Genomic DNA, 25,350 nt, shown 5'->3' on the forward strand with positions numbered 1-25,350 from the left:
AAAAAATTATGAGCCCTAAGTTTGCTAAATTGAAATTGAAATCTTGACATTTGATCTGTGATTGTTGGTGTTTTATAGAATTTGTTGTATGTTTCACTATAATGCTCCATGCAGGTTTAAACACACCATATTTCACCCACATATTGTGTTTGTGTGCATTCGTGACCATTGTTTTACAAAAAAAAAACATTTTTATACTGTGTCTCTACAGATGAGAGGTTCCCAGAGTATGGGAAGGTGGAGTTTGTTTTCTCATATGGACCAGAAAAAATCAAAGGTATTTTTTTGATTGAAAGGGGGAAATGGAGAATATAGGTATTTATACAATATATGTAGAATATTGAAAATACATTTTTATTCTGTAACACAATAACATACGTTATCAGACCCGATGCATTGGTCATGACAATTTTCAAAACAGTGACAATGACCTTCATTTTTTCTCAATTTATGCAATCAATCCAAATTATGGATATTTGTGTTTGGATGAAGTAACAGCTAATATGCTCTGTGAGAAGACTCCATTACCCATACTGCCATGTGTTCCTCAGGCCTGGGCCACCTGGAGAATGGGCCGAGCGTTTGTGTTGACTACAACACCCAGGACCATCTGATCCGCTGGGACTCGTACGAGAGCTTCAGCCAGCGCTGTGAGGACCCTGCGGATGGCGAGCATGGTATGTCCACACACACACACACACACACACAGTTTGATGGATAGGTTGTCTCCACTCATCCACAGTTACTAATAGAGACTCACATGCTGTCTTATCTGGTATTGCTGCTTTGGTGGTTTGATTTTCTCCTTAGGATTCTCAGAGGATGAACTCATATAAAAGGGAACACAGAGACATTAAAGTTTGTGAGAAAAGTTCCACAACTCACACTGTTTTCAAATGTAATGTATGTAATGTGTAAGGGAGTGCTTAAATATGTTGCAAGTCCTTGGACAGCAGAAATCACAATTCCAGTTTTTTGGATGCAACACCTGCACAAGAAAGATGTGCGTGGATTTTGAACACTGATTAATAGGAAAAGGTCAAATAATGCCAAGTTATCTCTTTAAACTGAATTTTGATTTGCAAATAAACACATACCCAATTCAGTTTTCCCTAATTCAGATTCTATTCAGTTTCACTAATTCACAAGCAAGTTTACAAATAAAATTCAGTGCACATAAATCAAATTCCTTAATCACCAGCACACGTCAAGATCTGTGGCTTTGATGCGCCCTAAATCTCTGAGCTGCCCATGCAGCCCCCCACCCTCCTCCGCCCAGGCTGTCAATTAGGCCTTTAAATAGCCATTGCAGAAATAGCGGGGCGTCAGTCGCCCTGCTACTGGCTGCCCCCTCCCCAAGGGGGTTGTAACCTGAGACACCACCAACCCCAAGTCCCACAAGTGCCCAATACCCATCTACCTGATATCATGTACCCCCTCCTACCTATTCAGTCATCCAGACATATCAGTGCAAGAAGTGAATGCCAAATACCCAGAATATGAAACGTTAAATATTTATAGTCTTTATTAAATCTTGCAAAAGGTTCATTGCAGCTGTCATCAGGGCCAGGCTGCTGTATTGATGTTGTTTTATTGATTGGTGGGATATTTTCTTACTGGCCAAACATAGATAATTAGACATAATGGTCAGTTTTTCAGATGTTAAAACATCAGCAATAAATTGTCACACAGTATAAAGAATAATCACTTCTTTTGTACCATTTTCACTGACGTCAAGCAGTTATGCAGTGAGAAATCAGTTGCAGAGGAGGCAGAAATGAAATGTTTCCACTGTCAGTAACATCACAAAATCAAGCAGCATTTTTGTAACTTGTAGGGTCATGACACACTACAGCATTTCTTTCTGTCCCCACTCTGACTTTCTTTATATTCTGCTATTATTATCATTATATTATTATTCCTCCATACATGTATTAGTTTGTCCCCTTTCTAAGTGAGTGTACAGCCAGTATATGAATGAATAATGGAAAAATATCTAACCAAAAAAAGACATTGAACATAACATATTATTAAAATCATTTCTGAAATAAAGTGAACATCACACATTGACTGCTATCCTAAGTGTGGCCATTTAGGATACCTGACAGTCTGGTCTGACAGTCCCCTTACCCTCTCAGTGATGATGAGATTCATGATTACCGCTGTTAATCTGAGAAATTTGCACAAACATAAGGATGCACTCATCCTCAGATGAGTCAGGACTTGGCAGCCATTGTAGTGCTGCATCCACTTTTATATATGGGATTTTTTTTTACAGCTTCGCAAAGACCCATTTCATTTTTATGAACATCCCCAGAGAACCGTTGCGGTAATTGCTGTGTTGCAAGAAGGTCAGTGGGAATTGCCAGGATTGCAAGTTTGATCCTAATTGAATGGGCGGCAGTGTTCTCAGCACTCAGCAGAAAAACCTCTCGGCCAGTTTATTCATTTCTATAATTGCAGCCTTCGCTCTTACACTTGGACGTGAGAATCCGAATGTTCAGAGGAACTAGTGCAGGAACACAGTGTCTGTTTTTCCAAGGACTGAACAGACGGGGAATGAAGCAGGTCTTGCTTGTTTTGGAAGATCCAACAATGTGATGATTCAAAGCCAGAAAGAGATTTAACAAAATTGCAGAAGGAGTGTTTAAAAACAACAGCATCAACAGCATTTAAATTATGACAAAAAAGTTCTATTTTGTTGTTGGAAAAAGTAGTTAAGTACCATTGGGAAAAGATTAATATATAAAAGTTCATTCATAGGCACTGAGAGAATGTTAATCAGGTGTCAAATACACATTTGAGTTGGCAAACCCAGGTGACCGCATACACTGATGAATAACATGGATAAGCTGCATGACAGAATGGCCTATTTTGACATGCTGCAGTACAGTGGACACTAACCAATCATCAGGTATCATTTGGAGAATCCACACTTGTTTATTTGTCCGGGTGTTAAACGAATGTTTCATCCTCAGGCGTTGAAGTCTGAACGCATCTGGGGATAACTCATCCTGACGCCATTTTTAAGTCCAGCGACCTTGAAAATCCAGTTGAGAGTACTCAGCGAAAGATGGATGTCTTAAAAAGGTCTGCAGGATTAGGCAGCTTAGAGTTGTGTGCATTTCATACTGATGCATGCGCTCATGGGGAACGTGAGGAGAGGCGTCCTTAGCTTTCTTTAACAGAAGGTATTTGTGACGAGTGTTGCTCTAAAGTTATTGAGCGTGGCGGCGTGAAGTGTGTGTGTGTAAAGGTATTTGTCCAGCTGTGTTGGTGTTTTGTAGTTTTTTATGTGGTATGTTTAAGCATGTGTGAGTGTGTGTGTGCAGTGCACCTTGTGTTTGCTGGCTTTCCTTTGCTCCACTAATAGCCCTGTGGTGTGGTGGCAGCTGTCGACCCAGAGGTCAAACCAGTCAGAAGGCCACCGTTTGGGCCACTGAGCAGCCATAGAGCAACTGCACCGCTATGAGCAAATCTGCTTTTTAAAAATGACACGTGTATCATTTTAACATCAGAACACTTTTCATTTCAAAACACTGGTATTATCACAAAGTCTAGTGTTGCAGGATCTCTGAAGAACAGCTTTATGGCACAAATTAAGAGTGTTTTATGGCATAAAACAACAAAGATGGCATTGTTCTTTCAGTAAAGTCACAGTGCTAGCAGAGTTCGTCACGGTAGAAGATCATAGAAATATCACTTCCAACGTGTTTATCCTCTTCTGTCAAGTGAAAGCAAGAAACCAAATGTTTGGAGATGCCAGGGAAGAAGGTTGGTGGCAATTTTGCTTTTCATTTTGAAAATCAGTGGCACTAACAACATCATTTTAGTGTGAGATAGAAATGGTCTTATTTGTTTGTTTTCATTAAATCAAAGTATAGTGATTGAAAACACTAATACGTATGCCGTTTACAAATGCTTCATGCAGCATCTTTAGTGTATCAAGTGGATGTTTCATACGTTTCTAATTTGACGAAAAGTCATGAAAAGCATGACAGCAAATGACCACTTAAACTCGGATATTGCAATACAGTTTTCAGTTTTTATTATATAATGATTGCGTGAGTTCTGAAAAATGAGTATAAACACTAAACGCAGTGTCTTGCCACAGGAGAATAAGTGTGTATGTTCCACTGTGTGTGTGGTGTATAGTGGGGCAGCGGGCCCAGTGACCGCACAGGCTGTCTTCCTTGTTTACCGCCCTCCTCCCATATTTGGCTGGGGCTGAGCCCTGAAACATGTCTGGAATAGCTGGATAGAGACAGACAGAGAGACAGAGATAGAGAGACAGGCACAGAGAGGCAGAGAGAAGTGGAGAGGACCAGACTTTTGCAAAGATTTGCCAAAAGTGTAAAGCAAGTGAAGTTGATTTTTTTTTTATATTGCTGAAGTTTGAGTGAAGGAGAAAAGAAAAAGAACGAGAGATTAAGGAATGAAGTAAAATCGAGGAGAGATGGAGAGCAGTTAAACAGCATTGGTTGGTGAGTAGTAGCTACTACAGGGCCTTGGGATTACTGCTAGAAACTTCCTTTAGAAATTAGAAACCTCTGTCCAGCTCAAATGGCCATGTGTGGCTGCCTATAACATACAGTGAATTCAAATATTATCAAACCATGCTAAAAAAAAAAAAAAATAGAAACAATTGTGTTATTTTTGCAGCAGACAAATGGTTTCTTGGCAAAAAAAAAATCCTCATTCTTTCGCCCTGACAAAATGACAAGAATACAGCTTTTTGTTCATTTGGTCTTCAGACATGAGCGTCTGTTTGTCTGTTTATTGCGTTTCCATGTCAACACTATTGCATCCTGTGTGTTTGGCACCTATGTGGTATAAAATGAGTCATGGAGCGAGCAATTTGTGTGTGGAACATTTTATGAGTGGGCTGCAATTTGGGTACACCAAAACTATTAGGGACCTTGGTTGGTAACTTCATGTAAGCTCCAGAGAGCTCGGACTGGGATACAATGCATGTAGGATTTGTGTTATAAACAATCCTGGAGACAGTATTTGAAAAGTTACAACTTTTTGTGTATTTGTTTATGTGTATATATTTTATGTATTCATGTATTTGTTTTGTTGCGGGTGCTGCAAGGCAAGTTTCTGAAGTGAACACTCCAAAATATGGGATATCCTTTAAAAAAGTGTCGTCTTCTGGTACAAATGTCAATGTCTGACAAAATATTTACTCTACAGAGTACTTAAATTAGATAATTTCTTTGAAGTTTTTTGAAGTTAAACAACATTGTGTTCAGTATTGCACCTTGTCTTTGTCCAGCCCTCATTGCTGTAAAGACACATTCATATCTTTGCCATATGCATGTATCAAAGTAGAAACGTAGAATTACATATATTATATTTACACTTAGTACAGTAGTGTTTTAAGGAAAGCTTTACACACTAAAAGTGACGTACAAAATAAAAAATTTCTGAAGGATACCAAGTCTGCAAAAATAGAGTGCGGTCAGGTATTTTAAAAGCACCCTGTGTGTGTCTTCCACATAATGCTTCTAGTTAGACCTCTTGCTGACAGCACGGTGAGCTGTTGCAACAGGTTCAAATCCCAGCCCTGGAAACCCAGCTGAGCCAGTCCTCATCTCTTAATGCCTTCTTTCTCCTACTGTCTGTCTAGATGTCTCCACATGGATTTCTCTCTGACTCTCTGTCTTTCTGTCTCCTGCTCTCCCTTTGTCTTTTTCTATTTGCATGTTATTTTTTTAGTTAACCTTATTTGTAATTTGTAAAGTGTCTCTGTCAAATCCCTTCCGAAAAAATACAAGAGGAAATAGGTCTGCCTGAGGTTGACATACAGCTGCTTTAAAAACTCATGGTTTTGTTGATTTAGTATTTTAAATTGCACATTTGAGCTCCTTCTAAAATTTTTCAGTGTCAAGGAATTTATTCACAAGAAATCCATTTGTTATCAATACAGGTATACAAATCGTACGATTTTTACTGTACATCTTTTGCACTTAGATTGAAGCACAGAAGGTAAAAGGTTGGCACCCCAAAGCTCTTAAAGAGACAGCGATGACAGACCAGCATCTAGGTAGACAGCAGGCATATGCACTTTTATGACAGCTACTGTTCCTCATGAGTGAAAGACAGATGGATGGACAGATGCACAGAAAACCAACCCGCCAGTCAGGAGACAGCCAGACATACAGAGGCAGACTTGCAGACAGACCAGCGAATTACCCTGACGTGATCCTGTTGGTCCTCTTTTTATATCTGAGGCGATGTAATGACACACAGCAGTGTCATTTTGTCATATGCAAAGATGCTAACTTGACCTCTCTGGTTTTGAACGGATATAAAACTAATATTTTTGGCCTAAAGCGACTTTAAGCACACATTTTTTTCCAACATTCAGTATCTTTGACCATATACCTGACCACTTATATTTAAGAAAAAAGTATTTAAAATATGGAATGTTAAAACTAAATCCATGATGATGAAGTTGTTTGTAGAGGAACGTTGAGGCAGATTTCATATCAGATTGGGGAAGAAGCAGGAACATTGTCTAATGTGCTTCTAATCAAAAGGGGAGTGCTCATTTCAACAACTGACCACAATGGTTGAGTTTAAAGCTGCCCTGGAGTTTTTTGTAAACAAAGAAAAGTTATATTTATATTTTGTGTTTCTCACCAAAACACATGGCGTGTATCCTTGAGGTTGAATGTATTTTATGCAATGTAGATGCAGGCTTGCAGCCTTCTTCTTCTTCTTCGCCTTTGTTGGCGCTTTGCTACATTTCTTGTCATGTTACCACCACTAACTATAGATCAGTGGAAGAGTGTGAAACTGGCTGCAGGCATGTGCATCCTGCATCCTCAAGCACTGCAAACAAAACGAGGACCCACTTATGAAAACATTGTTCCATAGCACCAGTAGTGGTCAAAAACTCCACAGGCTGCCTTTAACCTTTTTAAAGTGATAGAAAGTAACTGCAAATTTGAAACTCTGTTCAAAATATACAGTAAATGAATTAATTCCTCATCATTAATGATTTGAGTTTGTTATCACTAATACATCACATGATATTAGCTACTTCTTGTCCCCCTCATCCGTACAGGGCTTACAGTAATTCTAACTTCACTTAGCTGTTAAATGTGGCTCATTCAGGTTTAACCAACTAAAAATCCCTTAAAAACTCAACCCAGCTGAAAATCCCAATCTGCAGCTTGATCTGACATTTCCTCTAGTGTCGACATGAATCAGATGTGGAGTGTAGCTGGTTGTCAGTCAGATATACAGCCAGTCAGACAGAAAGCTCTTTATGACAGTCACTCAGATGACAGACAGCCAGATGGATGACATCAACCTGAAAGCAATCTTGGAGACAGACACTGATACAGTCACGTCACGTTACCTCAAACTGACAGCTGGACAGTGGGTGATAGATGGAGTGAGAGGCAGACGTGGCAAATATAAAGCCGTGACAGTTTTCCTTGTGCTAGTCACTGATACACCAACCATGACACCGTTTTCTCTGATGGACTGTCACATCATCCCTTATGAGGGTGTCTCCCTTTCTCTCTCATGCTCTGCTGCAAAAAATGTCCAACCTCAGTAGCCCAGTACAAAAAGAAATTGATTTGCACTAGAAATAAGTGAAGTAACCTCAAAAATGTTCTTAAAACCAGTTTTAAGAAAAAGATTTTAAGTCCAAACGATGGAATATATGGCTTAACGAAGATATTTTTGCAGTGTCTCCCCGTGTCTCACACACACAGGTTTTTAAGACAAGTCGGTCGGTTGTCAGTCAAACCTAGTCACCCACTGGCTGGCCGTTGTCACGGTGATACGAAAGCTGTGATCCTCACTTGACAGCACCATGCCTGCTCCTCCATGTCGGTGTGTATAATTGTATATATGAGTCACCAACTGACTCAAAAAGTTTTTACCACACGATGAAAGGGGCAGTTTAGTTTCTATCTTCAAAGCACAAAGTTACTTACTCTTAATTAGTTACTTATCCAGCTATTTAATCTTTTCTGGGACTATTGACACATATTTTTCCACTTGTTTTAAGAAAAAGACAATTCCAACATTCAACATCAGACTAAAGAACATGTTAAGATATTAATATTTTGTTGGGTAGAAGACAAAATTCTAATCAGGTCTTCATTGTTCAATCAAGAGTTTGTTTTTCATAAAAATTTTAAAAACAGGGGTGACCAACTGCTCAGAAAGAAAATACATCCCAGGTCTTTGGATCCAATACATTTCCAAAATGTATTTATGTATGCATTCATCTTCTTTTCTGCTGCTTGTTCCAATAATATTTTTGAATTTTTTTAATCTGCATTATTCTTTCTTAAAATTGACTATGTCTGATGGACAATTTTTGCAGTGCACCACTTTCATCCTGCTCCTTCAAGTTTAAGTTTAGCATTGTTTTGGTTTGTCTTCAATGAGCTTTGGAGAACAAATTGTTCTTTTCATCTTTGTCATTGTGGCTCTCTTTCAAGCAGGGTGCTTCACTTTTCCCAACCTCCCAGTTTTACTGCTCTCACACATGCACGCCCGGTTTCCTCCTAACCCACAGATCTTCTCCCAACTCCAAAGAGACCTTTCTAGCACAGTTCAACCCTCTCACTCTAAATAGCTCTTACTGTAAATGTCTGTATGCATGTGTGTGCATATATGCATTTATATACATACATGAAATCTAACACCATATCCAATAAAATTATCATTGCAGTCCTCTTTCCTAAGTGGGTATGGGACTGTTTGATTATGCTTGTAAACGTTAGGTGTGTTTCTATATATATGTGTCTGTGTTTTGTAAAAATGGGTTTGGCCCTTTTTATAAGGTCATCGTGTTCCCTATAAGATTGTCAAGCCAATCTTTAAGTTTCCCACCAACTTCTAAAGCAGCCGATAAGTAAATCCAAAAGAACAATCCACCCAAAAACCCTTTAAAAATATTTGGTGGTGATATTGCAGTCCTTTTAGGTAACTGCAATTTTCTATTTTTTTTTTCAATTGATACCAGTTTAAGATCAATAGGTGCCAGTTCCAAAAAATCTACTTATAGATTGGATATTGCCAAAAATTACAATAAGAAGTTACTATAATACATACTATAATATACAAAATGGTGTCCTGTGCATGAAAATTACTTTTAGAATGTTTTCTAGATGAAAAATATTAAAATATAGGGAAAACAGAAGAGATCCTTGAACAGAGCCCTGATGAATCCCTTTACGGATCCGTAGATATTCAGCATGAGTTCTTTGGGTCAGTGTAGTTCCTAATCAGGAAACATCAGTATTAAAACCAACTGAATGCAATATATGAAGAAGGCAAGTATGATCCCCAGAGTTATAATACATCACTATAATGATAAAGTAAATTTTGTTGGTTAAACCTGTACAATCAAATGAGTCTGATGGTGTTAAGAAGAAACTAACATTCAACTCTGGTGTTTATGTTTTTCCCACTTGAGGGTAATGTTTCTTGTCTCAATTCTGACTTTCCGCTTTCAGCCCTAAACTAACACAGTCTTATACAGAACCCACAGAGTAATTTATGTTCATGAAACACATTCAGCTGCAGTGCCCAGCATGTTCTCACTGCTTTATAGGTTTGTTGACAAATGTGCTGCCTCAATCACCCTGTGTTAATCTTAAATGTACTAACTATGTATATAACCCACATCCCAGCTGGTGCATTTGATACAGCAATAACAGTGGTTGTAGCACATTGTCTATTTATAATAAACCATTGGCCACAGGTGTTTAAATGGCTTTTTAATGGCCTCCAAGGTTGCGATGTGGCAATGAAACACTCAAGCGAACATTTAAGAGGATACAGCCAAGAGGCAGGTGCTGTGTGTGTGTGTGTGTGTGTGTGTGTGTGTGTGTGTGTGTGTGTGTGTGTGTGTGTGTGTGTCTGTGTGTTTTTGTGTGCGCAGCGCACTATGAGCAATGCCTCTGGCACTTTGACAAGAGAGGAAAGCACCTGTCACATGAGAGAATATGGAGAATGGACAGGTGTGTGTGTGTGTGTGTGTGTGTGTGTGTGAGAGAGAGAGAGAGAGAGAGAGAGAGAGAGAGAGAGACTAAATTTAGTGCTGAAATGATGAAAGGCCCAGTCTATATGCTAAATTTAAATAGCATTTTGTTGAAGTAAAAACAGTTTTTTTTCTCAGTACTTTATGCACAAATACTTCTTGAAGCTGATTTGGATTTTATTGAATATGCAAATGAGTAGTGGTAAACGTGGATTTGTCCTTTGAAGCTGCAAGAATGGCATGTTACACTCGTTTACTGCAGTAGGAAACAAGTTGTTAGATATTTGTGTTAGCCAAGCCTTGGTGACTCAACCGATCTAATTTGAGGTCTGCTGCAGCTATTTATTGACACCAGAAGAAAGTTATTTGTTCCATTCAGAGGGAGAGCTGCTTGTTTGTGCCATTCAGAATGGTCACTGGATTTAATACCAGGCTGTTCAGCTCTGAAGCTCTCTGACATTGATGTTACTGAACAGTAGGTGACGCAGGGTCATTCAATTTCATGTCATCATACTTGGATCATTCCTGGATCTCTATGTTCATATTTTAATGCAAAGTAAAATGTATGATATGTTTTATCTTATTCCTCACCCATATAACCCTTGTTAATCTTACCATTAATTTAATCTTTCACTCCAAGAGTAAAGCATCAGTGTATGTCAAAAGGACCAGTAACTGTGGTTTTGCATGCTTTAGGTTATAAAATACAATTTCTGCAAACTTAAAATTACTGCTGATCTTTTTCTAAAAGCCATAACTTGTTGGACCGATTTCCTCCTTCTCAGCAGTAATTACACCATTATGTCATTATACCATAATAGCCTTATAATATTTCAGTATTTCTTAGACTGTTTTGATAGTGACTGTATGTGTTTAAGGAAGAACTTGACAGTCGGCTGCTGAAAAGCAACCTTTATAATACAAGAAACAACCAAATTGGCTTTACCAATTTGCAGGACATCCACATTAGCATTGCAAACAACTTTCACAACAGCATGCAACAGTAATGTAACCTAAATTTAGATCCACTCAGTAGCGGTTATGGAGCTTTTGATTGTATCACACAATCTTCCTCAGCAGATGGAGTTTCCCAGTTGTCAGAGAAACATAGACATTCAAATTTCCAATTTTTCGGATCACTTTAAGGGGTTTTCGGTCATGTTGCCTCTTTATCTTAGGAAGATCACGTGATGCGATCAAAAGTTCCAGCACAGCTACTGAGTGGACTTTGTAGTGAGATTGTTTTTGTCAACTGCAGTTTTCAATATCAAGACTGAACTTTCAATCTCAAGATTTTCAAAGTTATCTGAAATTAAACACTGGCTCCCTGGAAGGATTGAAATCAGTCTAAAAATGTCTAAAAATGTGTGATATGGTGTGTAGTAATGTATAATGTTGTAAAGTAAGTATAGACTATTTGTAGTTAATAGGCTAAAACATACAAAAACTTAAACCTGTCAAGAAGATACTGTATATCAAAATATATGATCCCTTTTTGACACCTAAAGCATTATGTTTGATTAGTTCTGTGATTCTAGTATTTTAGCACTCATTTCTGTAGTGTTGCATGTGCAGGATTAACAGAAATAGCACCTCCTGAAGCTGGTAGAGATTCAGTGTCTTGCTCAAGGGCACAAGAAAGGCTGCTCATCCCATGGTCATCTGAGTTGAAGGGCGAACTCTTTCAACCCTAGCCACCTCAAAATATGTGTGCATGTGTACTTGTAGTGATGTGAACAAACGCATGTTTCTCCCAGTTTACGCACATGCCATGAGTGTGAGGCAAATGTAAAGGTTGTGACCTTGCAACGCCTGTTTAGTAAGTTCCTGTCATTCCCAACGTGGTTTGGTACTTCCATTCTTTACTAAATCAAGGATTACACCAAACTCACAGGCCTCTCCTCCGTTGGTGAAAATAGCAAGGAAGGTGTTTAAAGAGGTGAGAGCCACTCCGGAAACATTCATACTTGACCTGTGAGTCAGTCACTACTGTGACGTTTGTGTCTCCACTTTATGGTGTTGGCATACATTTATCATAGCTTTGAAAAATACAAGCTATTTCACATACAGGGATTGTGTAATTAAAAAAAACATTTTTTGGACGTTTTGATTAAAAGAGAATTGTTTGCAATTTATTGATTAAATAGATTTCAGAGTTTTGCTGAATTTGCAAATCACTTTTTTCTAACATATAATAAACTAAACGTCCATTTTTCAATTGATCTGGATGATTTGGATTAGGAAAATCAGCTTAAATTGGTATTTGTGGGTATGTTAGGTTGGTGATTCAGTGGAAACATTTTTATCCCCAACAACAGGCACCAAATTTGGACACCAAATCAAAAATAAATCAAAATGTTTCCTGGTAATACAATTATAATTACAATACCGCAGCAACTTCTTGGGACTCTTACCCAAAAATCGTTGCTTTGTGCATTTTTAGTTTGTCTATTCCTTTCTTTCCTCTTTGAGCCATGACATGTCAAATAACTGTGTCTGCTCCCCTTAACCTCGGGATGGGGTTAACCAGCAGCTGGAAAAAGTGTCACTCTGGCAAATGTGTTTCTGCCACAGAGCACTAAAAGATCATCTTTTATGAACTAGAACAAGGGCATTCCCTATTCTGTTAAAGGTCAGGGTGAGAGAGAGAGAGAGAGAGAGAGAAAGAGAGAGAAAGAGAGAGTCAAAAACAGATGGAGCTCAGCTGTTGAATAATGTAAATCATAGTTCTCTGAAAAGTCTTGAAATACTGTAGATTATCTACATCTAAGTCCTTAAAAAGTAATAAAATCCAGTTATTACGGATTTATGTCATGCAGTGGAATCTTTTTCTGCAAAAACGTTGAACTTTGCCTTGTAATACCTGCAGATACTAAGGGTAAGGGGATGGAGGGTGACCCTGAGTGAGGGGATCCCCTCTGTTGACATCACCAGGCAGGGGTGCTGCAGTCCTGGGCAGACAGTTGGCGTGGGAGTTGTAGTTTATTTAAAACAACGTCGCTTCACAGGCAGCTGGGAGGTGGTAGTGGTGGTGGTGGAGTCCCTCCCCCGTTGCCGGGAACAGTCAGAGATCATCCCAGAGTGCCAGCTCACCCCTTTCAGCAGCTTCAGTGGTACAGCCCCGCCTCGTTCCAGCATAGCACATGTTGGGTGATGAGAGGACATGAATCAGAGAGGACAGGGAGAGTGAGAGAAGAAGCCCAGTGGCAGAAAGCTCAGTCACTGACAGGCTACTGAAGGATATAGACTGAAATGTGGACAGTATATGGCTTTTTGATCTCAATCTAATTGACTGAAGAAAGAGGAAATATTTCATCCTTTCTTGAGTGTTTCTGGAAGAATGAAGTAAAAATTGAAGGGTTGACCTACAGTACAGGTAAGAAGGATGTTTCCACTGAGCTTTATACCATGACGTAGAGATTTAATGATCTGAAGCATGTCACAAATAAAAATATGAAAATAAGATAACCAGGAGTTGGAACATTGGTTTTCAATTTTGATTATATTATTGCTGGCAAGAAAGAAAGCTTTTAAAACTTTCCAACTACTTAAAAAAAACTATATTTTTAAAAATATAAATCATACTTTTATCTCAAAATTTTGTACGTAAAGCTTTGGATTAAAGTCTAATTCCACACAAATTAAACCTAACTCCAAACAAATGTAACACTAAACCTTGCCACTTACTCACATAATGTTAATCTCTGTGTCATCATTAAAAACAACCACAGGAACAAACTGTGTTTACAACTTCCTTGCCTGCCCTCTCATTCTTGTTGCTACTGTGCCTGTAAGTTGTTGTTGACATGCGTTTTGAAATAGCTGCGGTCCGAGTGACCCACCATCTGTCCCCAGGGGTTGCTCAATTTGGAACATCCCACATATGAGCCAGCTGCAGTCGTGTACATGTCGTGTATCACATTGCAAATGTATACTGGATATAAGAAGCCAGTATTGGTGTATTATTTTCTTCTGGTAAGCATAAGTGTTACCACAGAATGAGCTGTGGCATATGTGATTGTTGGATTTCATGGCAGCAAGTATAGTGTTTTACAGTTTGAAATAGTGCCCTGGCCTGTAATTGAAGTACACACTGTATTTCCCACTGTGTGAATTAGAGTACTGTACCTGATCTCTGTTTATGTGTTCGTGTGCCACAAATGAGTATGTTTTCTTTTTTCAGCATTTAAACTTTTAAAAAAACGTTTTTAGGTATTTTTTTACCATGTTTGCCTTATGAATTTCCAAAAAGGACCTTCAAATAAAAAATATGATGACATGAGCTGGCCTATGTGTGTCCAAGTCCAAATATCAAATGAGATTCTACACACTATAAACAGATGGTGATTTTTTCCCCATGCTACATGTTTTTAATTGCTGTCTCCAGGAAGGAACGAACTGTCCAAAAGTTTTGTACTTTCTCTTTGGACATCAAAACGAGGCTTTTGAGAGACTGCATAGCATGCAGTGTTATTGTGGAAGTTTACAGACTGTTTTTAAAGTTGTCATAGGTAAAGTTACTCTTCATTCCTTCATTTGAAGCACAGCCAGGCCAAAATATTTGGTAAAATGTTTCAGTTGAGATGAAAAATTGCCCTGCACCATTTGCAACAAACTAAATACACCAAAAAACAGATCATAAAAATATGTCATACATTTTTTACATGCATATATGTTACACATGCCTGTGAAAAAATTTAGTGGAAACCTTAATTGTGCAACATTGCAGGCAATCAGTCTGACTCTGCCAGCATGATTCAGCAGCCAGAAATCAACTTGAGGAAGACAGCTCATCCTCTCCCAGTCCAACTCTGGGCTTTCAAACTGGCACTGGTCTTCTCTTTGGCTCACACAGACCAGCTGCTTCAGTGTGTTGGACAGGACCCACCCTGGTTCACGTCAGACCATGTGGGCCTGCACTGACGCAACGTGACAGGGACTTTAGCACTTCAAATTGGCTATTAATAGAGCTGGAGGGACAGTGTTGCTGGTGGCTGGGCTACATGCAGAACCTCAGGGTCAAAAAAGTCAGGTGCAAAGGGGGGTCACTGTGCTTGTGGTGTGAGTGATCCTGTCCCGTACAAATGTCACTTGATGACTGGAGCCAATGAAAGCTATTGAAACCAGTTTGTGCATGAAGACAAGATGATTTAAATCACCTCAAGCAGGTTTTGTAATCATCTGAATCTACATATATTTCTATATTTCAATTCTATGTTAGCTTAGAACTACATGAAAACATGGAAGTACTTTAATAAATTTAGTATACATCTCCTATGCATCTCTTTCAGATGTTATTCACACCCAAGGTCCACTTGATGGAAGCCTATATGCCCGGGTCCGCAAGAAAGACTCCCTGGAGGGAGTTGTTGACATCAATGGCCTCCCAGTCCATGAAAACCCCTTAACCAATGCCGAAAACCCTTTACAACACCCCAACCATCCCCTCCAATCCACTGACCAGACGCTTCCTGTGACAGGTCACACCTCCCTCCCTGCCGTTGACCACACCCTCTCCGTGAGCAGCGACTCAGGCAACTCTACCGCATCCATCAAGACTGATCGTACTGATGAGCACACCCAATCCGTGCAGAGTGCCGTTAACCACAACAATCCAACAGCGACCCACCCACCGCTCAGCCCACAGGAGAAGAGAGAGCTTGACCAGCTTCTGAGCGGCCTTGAGGCACCAATCCATCAACGACAAGCCTACCTGTCCACGTCCACGAGTCCAGGAGGAGTTGTCCGACACCTGGTCCCAGCACAGGTGCACGTCAACGGGGGCCACACAAGGCTAGTTGGCGCCCCTTCAACAGAGGAGCGTGAGACAGATATTCTCGACGACGAGCTTCCCAATAGCCAAGAAGGCAATAGTGTGGACAGCTTGGGCACGCTGTCATCCCTAGAGGGCCAGGCGACTGCAGCTGATCTATACTACCAATCACAGACGCCAATCAGCAGGCAGAACGACGGGCCCTACCTTGAGAGAGGTGTTCTTGGGGAAAAGTTGAGTGAGATGCCTGTGCATGGAGTACGAACTCCCACGGCAATGCAAGAGAGGTCTGTGGACTCTGCATCGCCACAGGGGGGATACAACAACTACCAGAATGGAGGAGGGATGTACCGTTCACAGTCTTTTGGGAATCCACCAGCCAGCAGCCCTGAGACCAACCCTAAACTGATGCCCAGGGCCCCAGAGAGGAGCACCAGTAGCCGGGAGGCTGTTCAAAGAGGTCTCAACACCTGGCACCAGTATAGCCTCCCAGATGATCCATTTGGCCCTCCTCTTCAGTCAACCCATAGCTTGCCCCACTTCCCCACCTCAGCCTCGCAGCGGGACATTGAGCAGTCCATCGAGGCACTCAACATGCTTATGCTCGACCTGGACCCAATCAGCTCCCACATGTCCAAGTCCCACAGTGCGCCTCCTGGGGAGAACAGCCTCAATTCATCCCAGGTACCCTTCTCCCAAACTCTTGCAAGACCCTCATACCAAGCAGACTCTGCCATCCACGGTTACAACAACTCCGGGTCTGTCAACAACTCCTTTCATCAGCCCTTGCGGTCGACTGGTAGAGTCTCAGCATTGCCCAACCAGAGCCCCGTTATGGAGTCCCCGGTGTATTCTGCCCAGAGGTCCAACGCCAGCTACCAACACCAAAACACCACCCCGACACACACCCCAGAGCCCTACCTCCACACACGCCAAGCAGCCCACCACTACCCTACAGATCCCCCCTCTAATTTCAACCAGCAGGTGCCAGTGAAGCCTGTGAACTCATACCAAGGCATGGGGGTTTCCCACTCCCCGGACCTGCAGGGTTCGTCTCCGTATCCAGGCTACAGTGCCTCTTCCTCTCCTCTCCCTGTACTCACCCCCCAGCCCAAGGATACATCTTCTTCATCATTGCCCAGAGAACAAGATGCAGAGGAGGAGACGCTAAACTTGGAGGGCCTGGTGGCTCACCGCATCGCCGGTAAGGCTTGGAGTGGTTGTCTGAAATAAGTGAAGGAAGTGAGGAGTGTGTGACTGAAAAAATGAATTAGTCAATTTCCAGTGTTTCAGTCATATTTAAGACTTTCCAAACAAATTAGCACATACAAAGCAATAATGTAACTTTGACAACAGCAAATGCAGACACAATGTCAAGGCTCACTGGATTGAACATTGGACTGTTTTCAGAGTTTATTTAGTAAAGTTTGAACTTCAGCTGGAAGCATCTTCAGTCTTAAGCACCAAGCAGCATGTGAGCAGTGCAGCTTTCAGCCGTTTCTGTTACAAATTCATCATTACAAATTCATCATGGGGTGCCGAACCAGAGGAATGACCTGTAGTCATAAAATTTGCTCTGCAGCTGAAACAAAGCAGAGCTGGTAAGAGTGGAGATGGGATGAGAGTAAGAATAGCCAAGGTTCAGAGGCTCCAGCTTCCATGCATTGTCTGCATTCATATTTACCTTAATGTGAAACCATGTTGAAGCTCACAGGCGCCTCCCAATGGAACAAAGTTGTAAATTCCTCCTATTTTTAACCATATTTAAACATGATATAATTATCAACCCTACAGTATTAAAATCATTTCACCTTGCAGCTATATAACTTAATTGGACTATGAACAAGATGTCATCTCATTTGACAAATATCTTTTCATTTTCTCTTCACTTTCATTAGCTCCATTTCTGTTTTTGATTTTTCTTCTCCTTTTCTGTTCAATCCATCTCCCTGCTGTATGGACAACCCTTCCCACCATTGCTTCCTCCTCTGCATCTCTCTCACCTTCCTCCTCCACCTTTCTCCTCCACCTCCTGCCCTCCATCCACCACCCTGACCTCCCTCCCCGGGAACAGAGTACAACGCTCGTATTCGGGGCATCAGTGAAAGCATAACACCGCAACAATCTGACCGCCATCGCTCCTATTCCTTCTCTGGTTTGTCCACTTCCCTCGCTTTTATTTTCTGACTTTGTTTCATTTTTTCCCTGCATTTGTAGAAGCTTCCTCTGCTTCCCAACCAATTATTTTCAGATCTCTTATGATTATTTTTTTTCCCCTGATTTTTATTCCCTTCACTTCACTTCTTTACAAACCTCTGGCTGGTTAAGGTTATGTCTGGGTTTTGCTCTCAAAAGTGAAGAATAAACCTACACACCAGCTAATTACATGAAAAGGTTCATAGCTAAGATTCTGTAAACAAAAAAGTCCCTCTGTTTACTTTTCAGTTTCTTTACTTCCAAGCATTTTTGTAGTATGTCAAATTAAAAGAACATTGTTCTAACTTTTCCTGTGTAGGTTGCGTTTCCACATTTGATGATTTATCTTCTCAAAAAATTGCAAAATATTCCCATGGTGTTGCAAAAGCAATATAAAAAGCTGTTTTTTAAATAAACCTAGTGAGTTAACAATTCCACACAGTGAATATTTTGGGGGGTTTCAGGGGTTCGCTCCAGAGGAATGACCCCAGAAGTGACCCAGGAGACCGGTCGGCGTCGGACCACCAGTGAGGGACAGTACCAGAGCAGCCATGATAATATGCCGACAGTGGATTCACCAGACTTCGCACACAATCTGGCCCTCAACCCAGGAGGAAGACCCAGAGAGGTCAGCATTCTTAACATGCAATCCTTTACACTCTACACTCTCAGCTACCAATGCAGTTAAATACTTATAAAAGCTTAATACACAACTGCAGAGGAGTAGGTATGAATGGGTCAATTTAACTTTAATTTACAAACGTAGCTACAAAAGCATATGTAAAATTGCTGAGGGTGAGTCTCTTTTATTATTCAGTTAATTATTCAGTTAAACCAGTGGATGCAGTAACATATTTTGATCTTGTGGATTGTGTCTTTGTCTCTTTGGGTTGATTTCATTTCTAAATTGATTTTCTGGTATCTGTGTGTATACCTGCCCCCCCTTCATCTCTTCCAGGGTCCAATGCACAGCTACCGGGAGGCGTTTGAGGACGACGAGGCAGACAGGTTTACCAACAGTCCCACCTTTGGAGGCGGTGGTGAGAATTCCCCCCAGACCCCCAGCTTCCCCGTGTCGCCACAGACTCCTTACTTCAACATGTGTAGGTTCACCCTGCATGCAGACCGGGGTGTGCTCTCCAATCTCTTAACACTGACTTTTGACCTGGATTACCCTCTTTTGTCTTTTTTTAATTGATAAAAAAATATTTAAACAGTGAAAACATGGGCAAGAAATGCCTGGAATTAATTACACAATCAGTAAATCAAAATTGATTTACTTTTTTATTGATTATTTTAATTTATCTTTAATTCAAATATAGTATAGTTGTACAATAGGAAAAAAGATCAAATACAGCACAACACACAATCAAACATTAAAGGAACAAACTGCTAAAATCTAAGTAAAATCAGTCAGTGACCTGTCAGAGCAAATGCAGTTTAAGTTTAACTAAAACAAATGAACTAATAAACCAAAAAATACCAACAATAAATAAATTTCAAAAGGTAAACTCTCAGTTGCAAAGGAAATGGAGTCTCTCCTCACAGTCATGAGCCTCCCATACACTTTCTTTTACATATGCAGCCACATCACTTACTCCAGAAATATTCATCCCATTATGTGCCGCAATATTCACTCATAACTTCCTGTATTATGAGTGTGAACCACCCCGTCCCCACTGTAGCATTAGTGACCAGTGTAGAGTCTGTAAGGTTGCTACTCTGCGTCACTCCCATCACCTGCAGGACCGCACACTCCAGCTTGACGTCACTTCACCCACAGCCAGCATCCAGGGAAGAAATGCAAACCAATCGAGTGGTGTCATTTTTGTGTAACTCTTTCTGGATTAGCAACATCTCTGATGCCACGCTGGCCAGGTCGTGGTGATGCTCTCTGCAGGTGAAGGTTTGATCCATCACTGTCTTGTGTCAAAGAACGATTGAGTCCTGCAGCACACTGAGGGCACAAAGATATATATAATGCAGTTTGTGACCCTTTGTGTTTTTAATAGGGTGGGCCCTCTCCTTCAGTGAACCATTCTGTGTTCAGGGGCAAAATGAGAACACACAGCTGCTCACTTCTACTTTATGTTAGGACATTTAACATTAACATTTTCAGCTTGTGACTTTCAGCTTGTGAGTAGAGCTGCAAATACAACAAATATAATCCTTAATTTATATAGCCCAAAATCGCAAATCAAATCTATACAGTGGACGACAAAAAAGGAAGAAACCCCAGGACAAAGCAACAGCGTCCCTCTTCCAGGACTGACAAAATGCAATAGATATGATATGTACATAGTGGACAGAAATAACAATTGTAAAATGACACTATGGAGAATCAGAGTGACAGAATGAATTAACAGAGTGCAGATAAGTAGGAAGACATAAAAAAATATTATCAGGATATTCAGTTTGATTCCTATCATCATTATCTCCACTACAAACATCCAATTTATCATCTAAGCTTTTGGTCCCAAAAATTTCACTTATCAAAAAATGCATTAAGTAAATGTATAAGCCTGTTCTATAGATATAAAATATAGTAAAACTAGCATAAAATACAGGTTACACTCTTTGAATATTATATTCCTACACCAACTGGATTGTGAAACAGTAGCTTAAAATGAACACTTCATTCAGCTTTTGAGGTGAAAATGTTAACTAATGGTTTTGTTTAAGCAAGTACAAGTTATTTAATTAAAGTTAGAGTTTAAGCTTGTGATGATGTTAGGCAGTTTATAGACACCGCACTTTTCACAACACTCAAAACAAATTTTTTAATTTGCATCAGGCAAAACATAAGTGTCGCATGACAGCAAACAATAGCACAGAGCAGGTGTGTGCAAATCATGTTTCTGAATGACAAGGGGAAACATAAAAAGGATATGAAAGGATAAATGTAAAGACAAGTGTTTTGCATTAATTTAATTCCAAGCACAAAGGAGCAATATATATATGTGTGGAGGATAAAAATATATTTACATGTAGTGTATTTGATTTTGAGTGTTCTGAAAGGGAATGCAGCACACACTGTAACCTAAATACAAAATTATCGGAAGAGTGATATAATTACATTTTCTTTTCATTCTTCCCCTTCCTCTTTCCTTCCCCCTTTGTATCATTCTTCCTCTAATTATTCTTCTCCTTAGCTCTCTTTTCTCCTTGTATTCTCCTATTTTATCTTCTTTATCCTGTTTTTTCAAATGTTTATCAAATATATAGAAATAAGGACTATGGATTGTAGTTGAATAATGTTGTAATGTTGCACTTGCAATTGGTTTACAACATAAAATATTTGTGATTCATTATAGCAATTATAATGTAGCATTTTTCATTGTTTTTTTTTTCTTTCATTCAGTGCAGCAGTACATAGTTGATGGCTTATTTGCAACCAGCCAATCTTCCGCATAAGATACACAACTCCTTGTTTTGGCAGTAATTAAAATAAGATGCAAAATTTTAGCATTTCTGACTGGTGTTGCATGTCGTCAGGTCCTTTATATTTATGCTTTTTCCTTTACATCTTTTCTGTATTTTTGTCATTTTGAAATTAAGGAAAAAGGAGAAGGCCACACACACGCCTAATCAAATATATTACTCATTCGACCAAACCCCTTGAGACATAGCTATTAGATTTCCAGACAGCCACTCAGTTACAGCACTTACCGCCCTGTGCAGCAGGTTTGTTTGAGACATTGTGTTGACTGTGAGGATACTTTTGTAAACCAGCCCTGCCCCCTCTGCTGCAGTTAGTCCTGAACACACAGCTGTTGCAGTAAGAATCTGCTCTGTGGCACAAACCTTCATATTTACCCCCCTCACCCCTGTCCATTGCCACCTTAAGTGAGCACTTGTCCTGAATCCCTGTCATGCTATTGATCTGGATTCTTTTGTAAGTGGAGGATTAATGAAACTGAAGAGTTAATTTCCAAAATGCTGGATGTCCATTGCCTGAAATTAAATCAACCAGCTACTCCAATATAAAGGATGTAGTCTATAAAAATGTTTGATTATGTAGATTATTAGCTGATTTAATAGTAATGTCACTTTCCCTGTCACACACATTGTGACTTTGGTAGCAATGACTGAGAAACATCAGTGTGTTTAGATTCATCACTAGCATCAATGACAAGAAGAAAAAAAGATGGCATCTCATTTTGGAAATAATTCTTCAGTCTTTGGACGACTTTCGTGTGTCTCTTCCACGCATGGCAGCATTAATATGACCATCTTCAACTTTACCTAGTGTTGTTGACTCATCCGGCCTCACTCTAACCCAGACCCAATCATTGTTTAGGTAGCAGCATGCGATAAATCTTCCAACATTTTTATGATTACATACTTGTGTTGTGGATGCTCATTGGCTCATTTTTGGGTCAAATTCTAGTTTAGTTTTACAAGCAAATTCCTTTTACACTTTTTGAAAGTATCACAAATAAGATTATGTAAGAAATACATGATTTTGGATTTATATGTTGTACTGATACATGGAATTTACACATCAAATAATTCAGGTTCTTATGAAAGTACGAAATAGTGTGTACTTTTACTTTGAATATTTTCTTCTTTATCAAGCACCTGTTGTACATTTTTTCCATTTTGTGGTGATTGTTTATACTAAAACAAAATCCTCCATCTAATGCATTTTCATGTAGCATTGTACTGATGCTAAAGTGAATAATTGTGTCTTTTCATACCTTACATTGGTTGTTTTACATCCTTGCATGGCTTGAATATACAATTTTCATCTCACTGTCATCATTTTTGTGTATGCTTTGTTGTAATATTCCTTTACATCCCTCTTTCTCTCTTTGTCTTTTTCCCTGTAGCTCGCTCTCCTCTAGGTTTGGCCAAGACTCCTCTGTCAGCGCTGGGACTCAAGCCTCATCAACACGGTGGATCAGGTCAGTTTACACACATCAAATATCATTTATTCATCTTTATTTATAGTCCGTCTCAGTATAGAATTGACACATTGAGTTTCAGGAGTAAATGTCCAGTATATATTCCCTTGGGTGATCCATATATTCATAACATTTTAAAGGTGCAATGTAGACATATACTCTCATATAGATGTCACAGTTCACCCGAGTTCAACCTTGTTTCAACTTCTTCTTGCCTGGTTTGAACTTCTTAAAAAGCAGTTCTTTCTCAAGTGGAGACCCAAAAGTTTCCAAAGATACAGAATTACATCAGACTAGATTTTGGCAAAATGTATATGAAATGATGTGCAATACATTTAGGACATTTCAATTTGATGGGATAATGCAGCCATAAAAACCAAAAGTCTTGGGTCTCAGTATAAACATCATACACCTTCAATAAAGAGTTGGAATAAGCTCATACAGAATATTTGATACTGTCAGACAGAGTGGAATACGATTATTTTAACAACCTTAAAGCTACTTAAGAGGATTAAAAGGTAGAAAAGTAAATATACAGAAGCTCTCTGCCAGTGCAGCATCTCTGCATTATGTCATACTGTAGCTCTGTTGCTGAGTGAGCAGAAATTGGACCTAACAGTATGATTGTTAGTGTCTGGTGCCCTCTGGTGCTTATTACTGTTATTATTCCTGGAAACGCTTCACACACACCTTCCAGTTCTTGCTTTACACTCAAGTTTATCCTCCTTGTCTCCTCCTCTTCCACACATCTCGTCTTCCTCTTCTTCTCTTGCTTTCTATCTTTTCTCGCTGTCAGACTCTGATGATGGAGAGCAAGGTAAGGGCATTTCTGTGACAACACACTGTAAGCGTATTTGCACCCAACACCGGCACTCCTGACCTCGACACATTTTTTATGTTTTTTAACATTTTTGTGTTTCACTGCAACCAAAAGTTTTCCTTTTCACTTCTGCATCCCAGCTTTCGACAGAATGTTTGTTGTATTAACAATGACTTTTGAATAGTTTCCTATTTCTGTCACTCCAACTTTTTGTTTGGGTCCGACGCCTGATAACTGAATCCCATTCGGTTCTGGACATGTTGTGTTGAGACTGACTGTGCGTGTGTGTATTTCTGTGTTTGATGCTTTGTGATCCTCAGATAATCGCAGTTTTGGGGACTCCAGAGCGCAAGTGTTCAACGCTCCTCTCGCGTCCAGCAGTCCCATCCACAGCGCCGAAGGGTGAGTAGTCATGGAAGGGATTTTTGTTATAAAAGCAGAAATGATCAAATGATCCCATAATCAACCAATTAACTGAGCAATAGTCATATCAATAGTTCCTAATGAGCAAAGCTTGTGGCATACTGCTCTGTCATTTTTGATCAAAGGAACACTCAGTTAGCTCTTCTATATAGTCGCCTATTTTATTGATCGGTTGTGATGCTGTTGTAAATACATGATTGTCAAGGTGTTGACCTTTGACCCCTATGAAGTCAGACAGGGTAATAACAAGGTCTGACTGCAAAAAGATCATTTTTGGCATGGGACTGAAAAGATAATGCTTTGGATTTACACTAAATGCACAAAATATTAGACTGACTATGAAATACACTAATGAGGTAAATCCAGGTAATTGTTCTCTAAATATGATACACCTATCACTGAGGAGGAGCTATAGATCATGAGAAAGAGATAAGACATTTGTGAACAGTTTCTTCAACTCAGTATTGAAAAATCAATATCAAGTCAACATAACAAAGGTGTTCTTAATATTTTGCATATTTAGTATCAAAAACTGATACAGAATACAGATAGATAATCATAATGTCTATTTTTGCTTTTTTTATTTGTAGAAGGAGGATTGGTTCTTCAGATGGCGCCACGCACAGCCCCGCCCCCTCCTACCCTCACAGACCCGCCTCCCCCGAGGGCTCCCAGGTCAACATCATGGGCGTCCACACCGTCCCCGGCAGCCCCAACACCCTCCACCGCACAGTGGCCACCAACACGCCACCGAGCCCTGCTCTCCAGAGACGCCTGGGTCAAGCCAGCCCCTCACTGGCCAGACACCTGCCTCCATCTGGTGGTAACATCCCCTCCAGCCCTCTGATTGGCCGAAACCCTAAAACAGCAGTCGGTGTGCCTCCTAGCCCTCTGATGGGGCGCCGCACAGCAGCAAGCGGCCACAGCACACCTGATGAGCTGGGGGCTGCTTCTCGTCAGGGGAGCGCCCAAACGCCCTCCACGCCTGCCTTCCCCATCTCCCCACAGCTGCCGGAGAAGAGACACATGTCCAGCGGAGACGCAGAGAGGACAGACAACAAGAACCTGACAGCCACACCGGCCAGCGGTGGCAGCACGCCAAACCTGTCTGGCACACACACACTCCCAGACATCTCAAAGTCCATATATGGTGAGACGCTGAAAGATGAGGTGATATTTTTGCTCACAGAAGGCTTGTGTCCTCTACATC

General features: G+C 40.2%; 1 protein-coding gene across 15 annotated transcripts in view; it reads left to right on the forward strand.

Moving 5' to 3' along the window:
* The window catches only part of tns1a (tensin 1a), a 95,727-nt gene that overhangs the window by 63,679 nt on the left and 6,698 nt on the right, over positions 1-25,350 (forward strand). For 7 of the 15 annotated variants that reach the window (XM_044187378.1, XM_044187374.1, XM_044187375.1 and 4 more), the window contains 10 exons: positions 212-277; positions 552-677; positions 15,313-16,998; positions 17,869-17,949; positions 18,455-18,618; positions 18,949-19,093; positions 22,823-22,897; positions 23,694-23,714; positions 24,038-24,119; positions 24,731-25,290. In XM_044187378.1, the coding sequence (XP_044043313.1) occupies positions 212-277; positions 552-677; positions 15,313-16,998; positions 17,869-17,949; positions 18,455-18,618; positions 18,949-19,093; positions 22,823-22,897; positions 23,694-23,714; positions 24,038-24,119; positions 24,731-25,290 (3,006 nt within the window). The remainder of the gene's footprint in view (positions 1-211; positions 278-551; positions 678-15,312; positions 16,999-17,868; positions 17,950-18,454; positions 18,619-18,948; positions 19,094-22,822; positions 22,898-23,693; positions 23,715-24,037; positions 24,120-24,730; positions 25,291-25,350) is intronic. The other 8 variants (XM_044187389.1, XM_044187382.1, XM_044187385.1 and 5 more) reach the window with 5 other exon arrangements.

The sequence above is a fragment of the Siniperca chuatsi genome, linkage group LG24 (genome assembly GCF_020085105.1).
Source record: "Siniperca chuatsi isolate FFG_IHB_CAS linkage group LG24, ASM2008510v1, whole genome shotgun sequence".
Lineage (NCBI taxonomy): Eukaryota > Metazoa > Chordata > Actinopteri > Centrarchiformes > Sinipercidae > Siniperca > Siniperca chuatsi.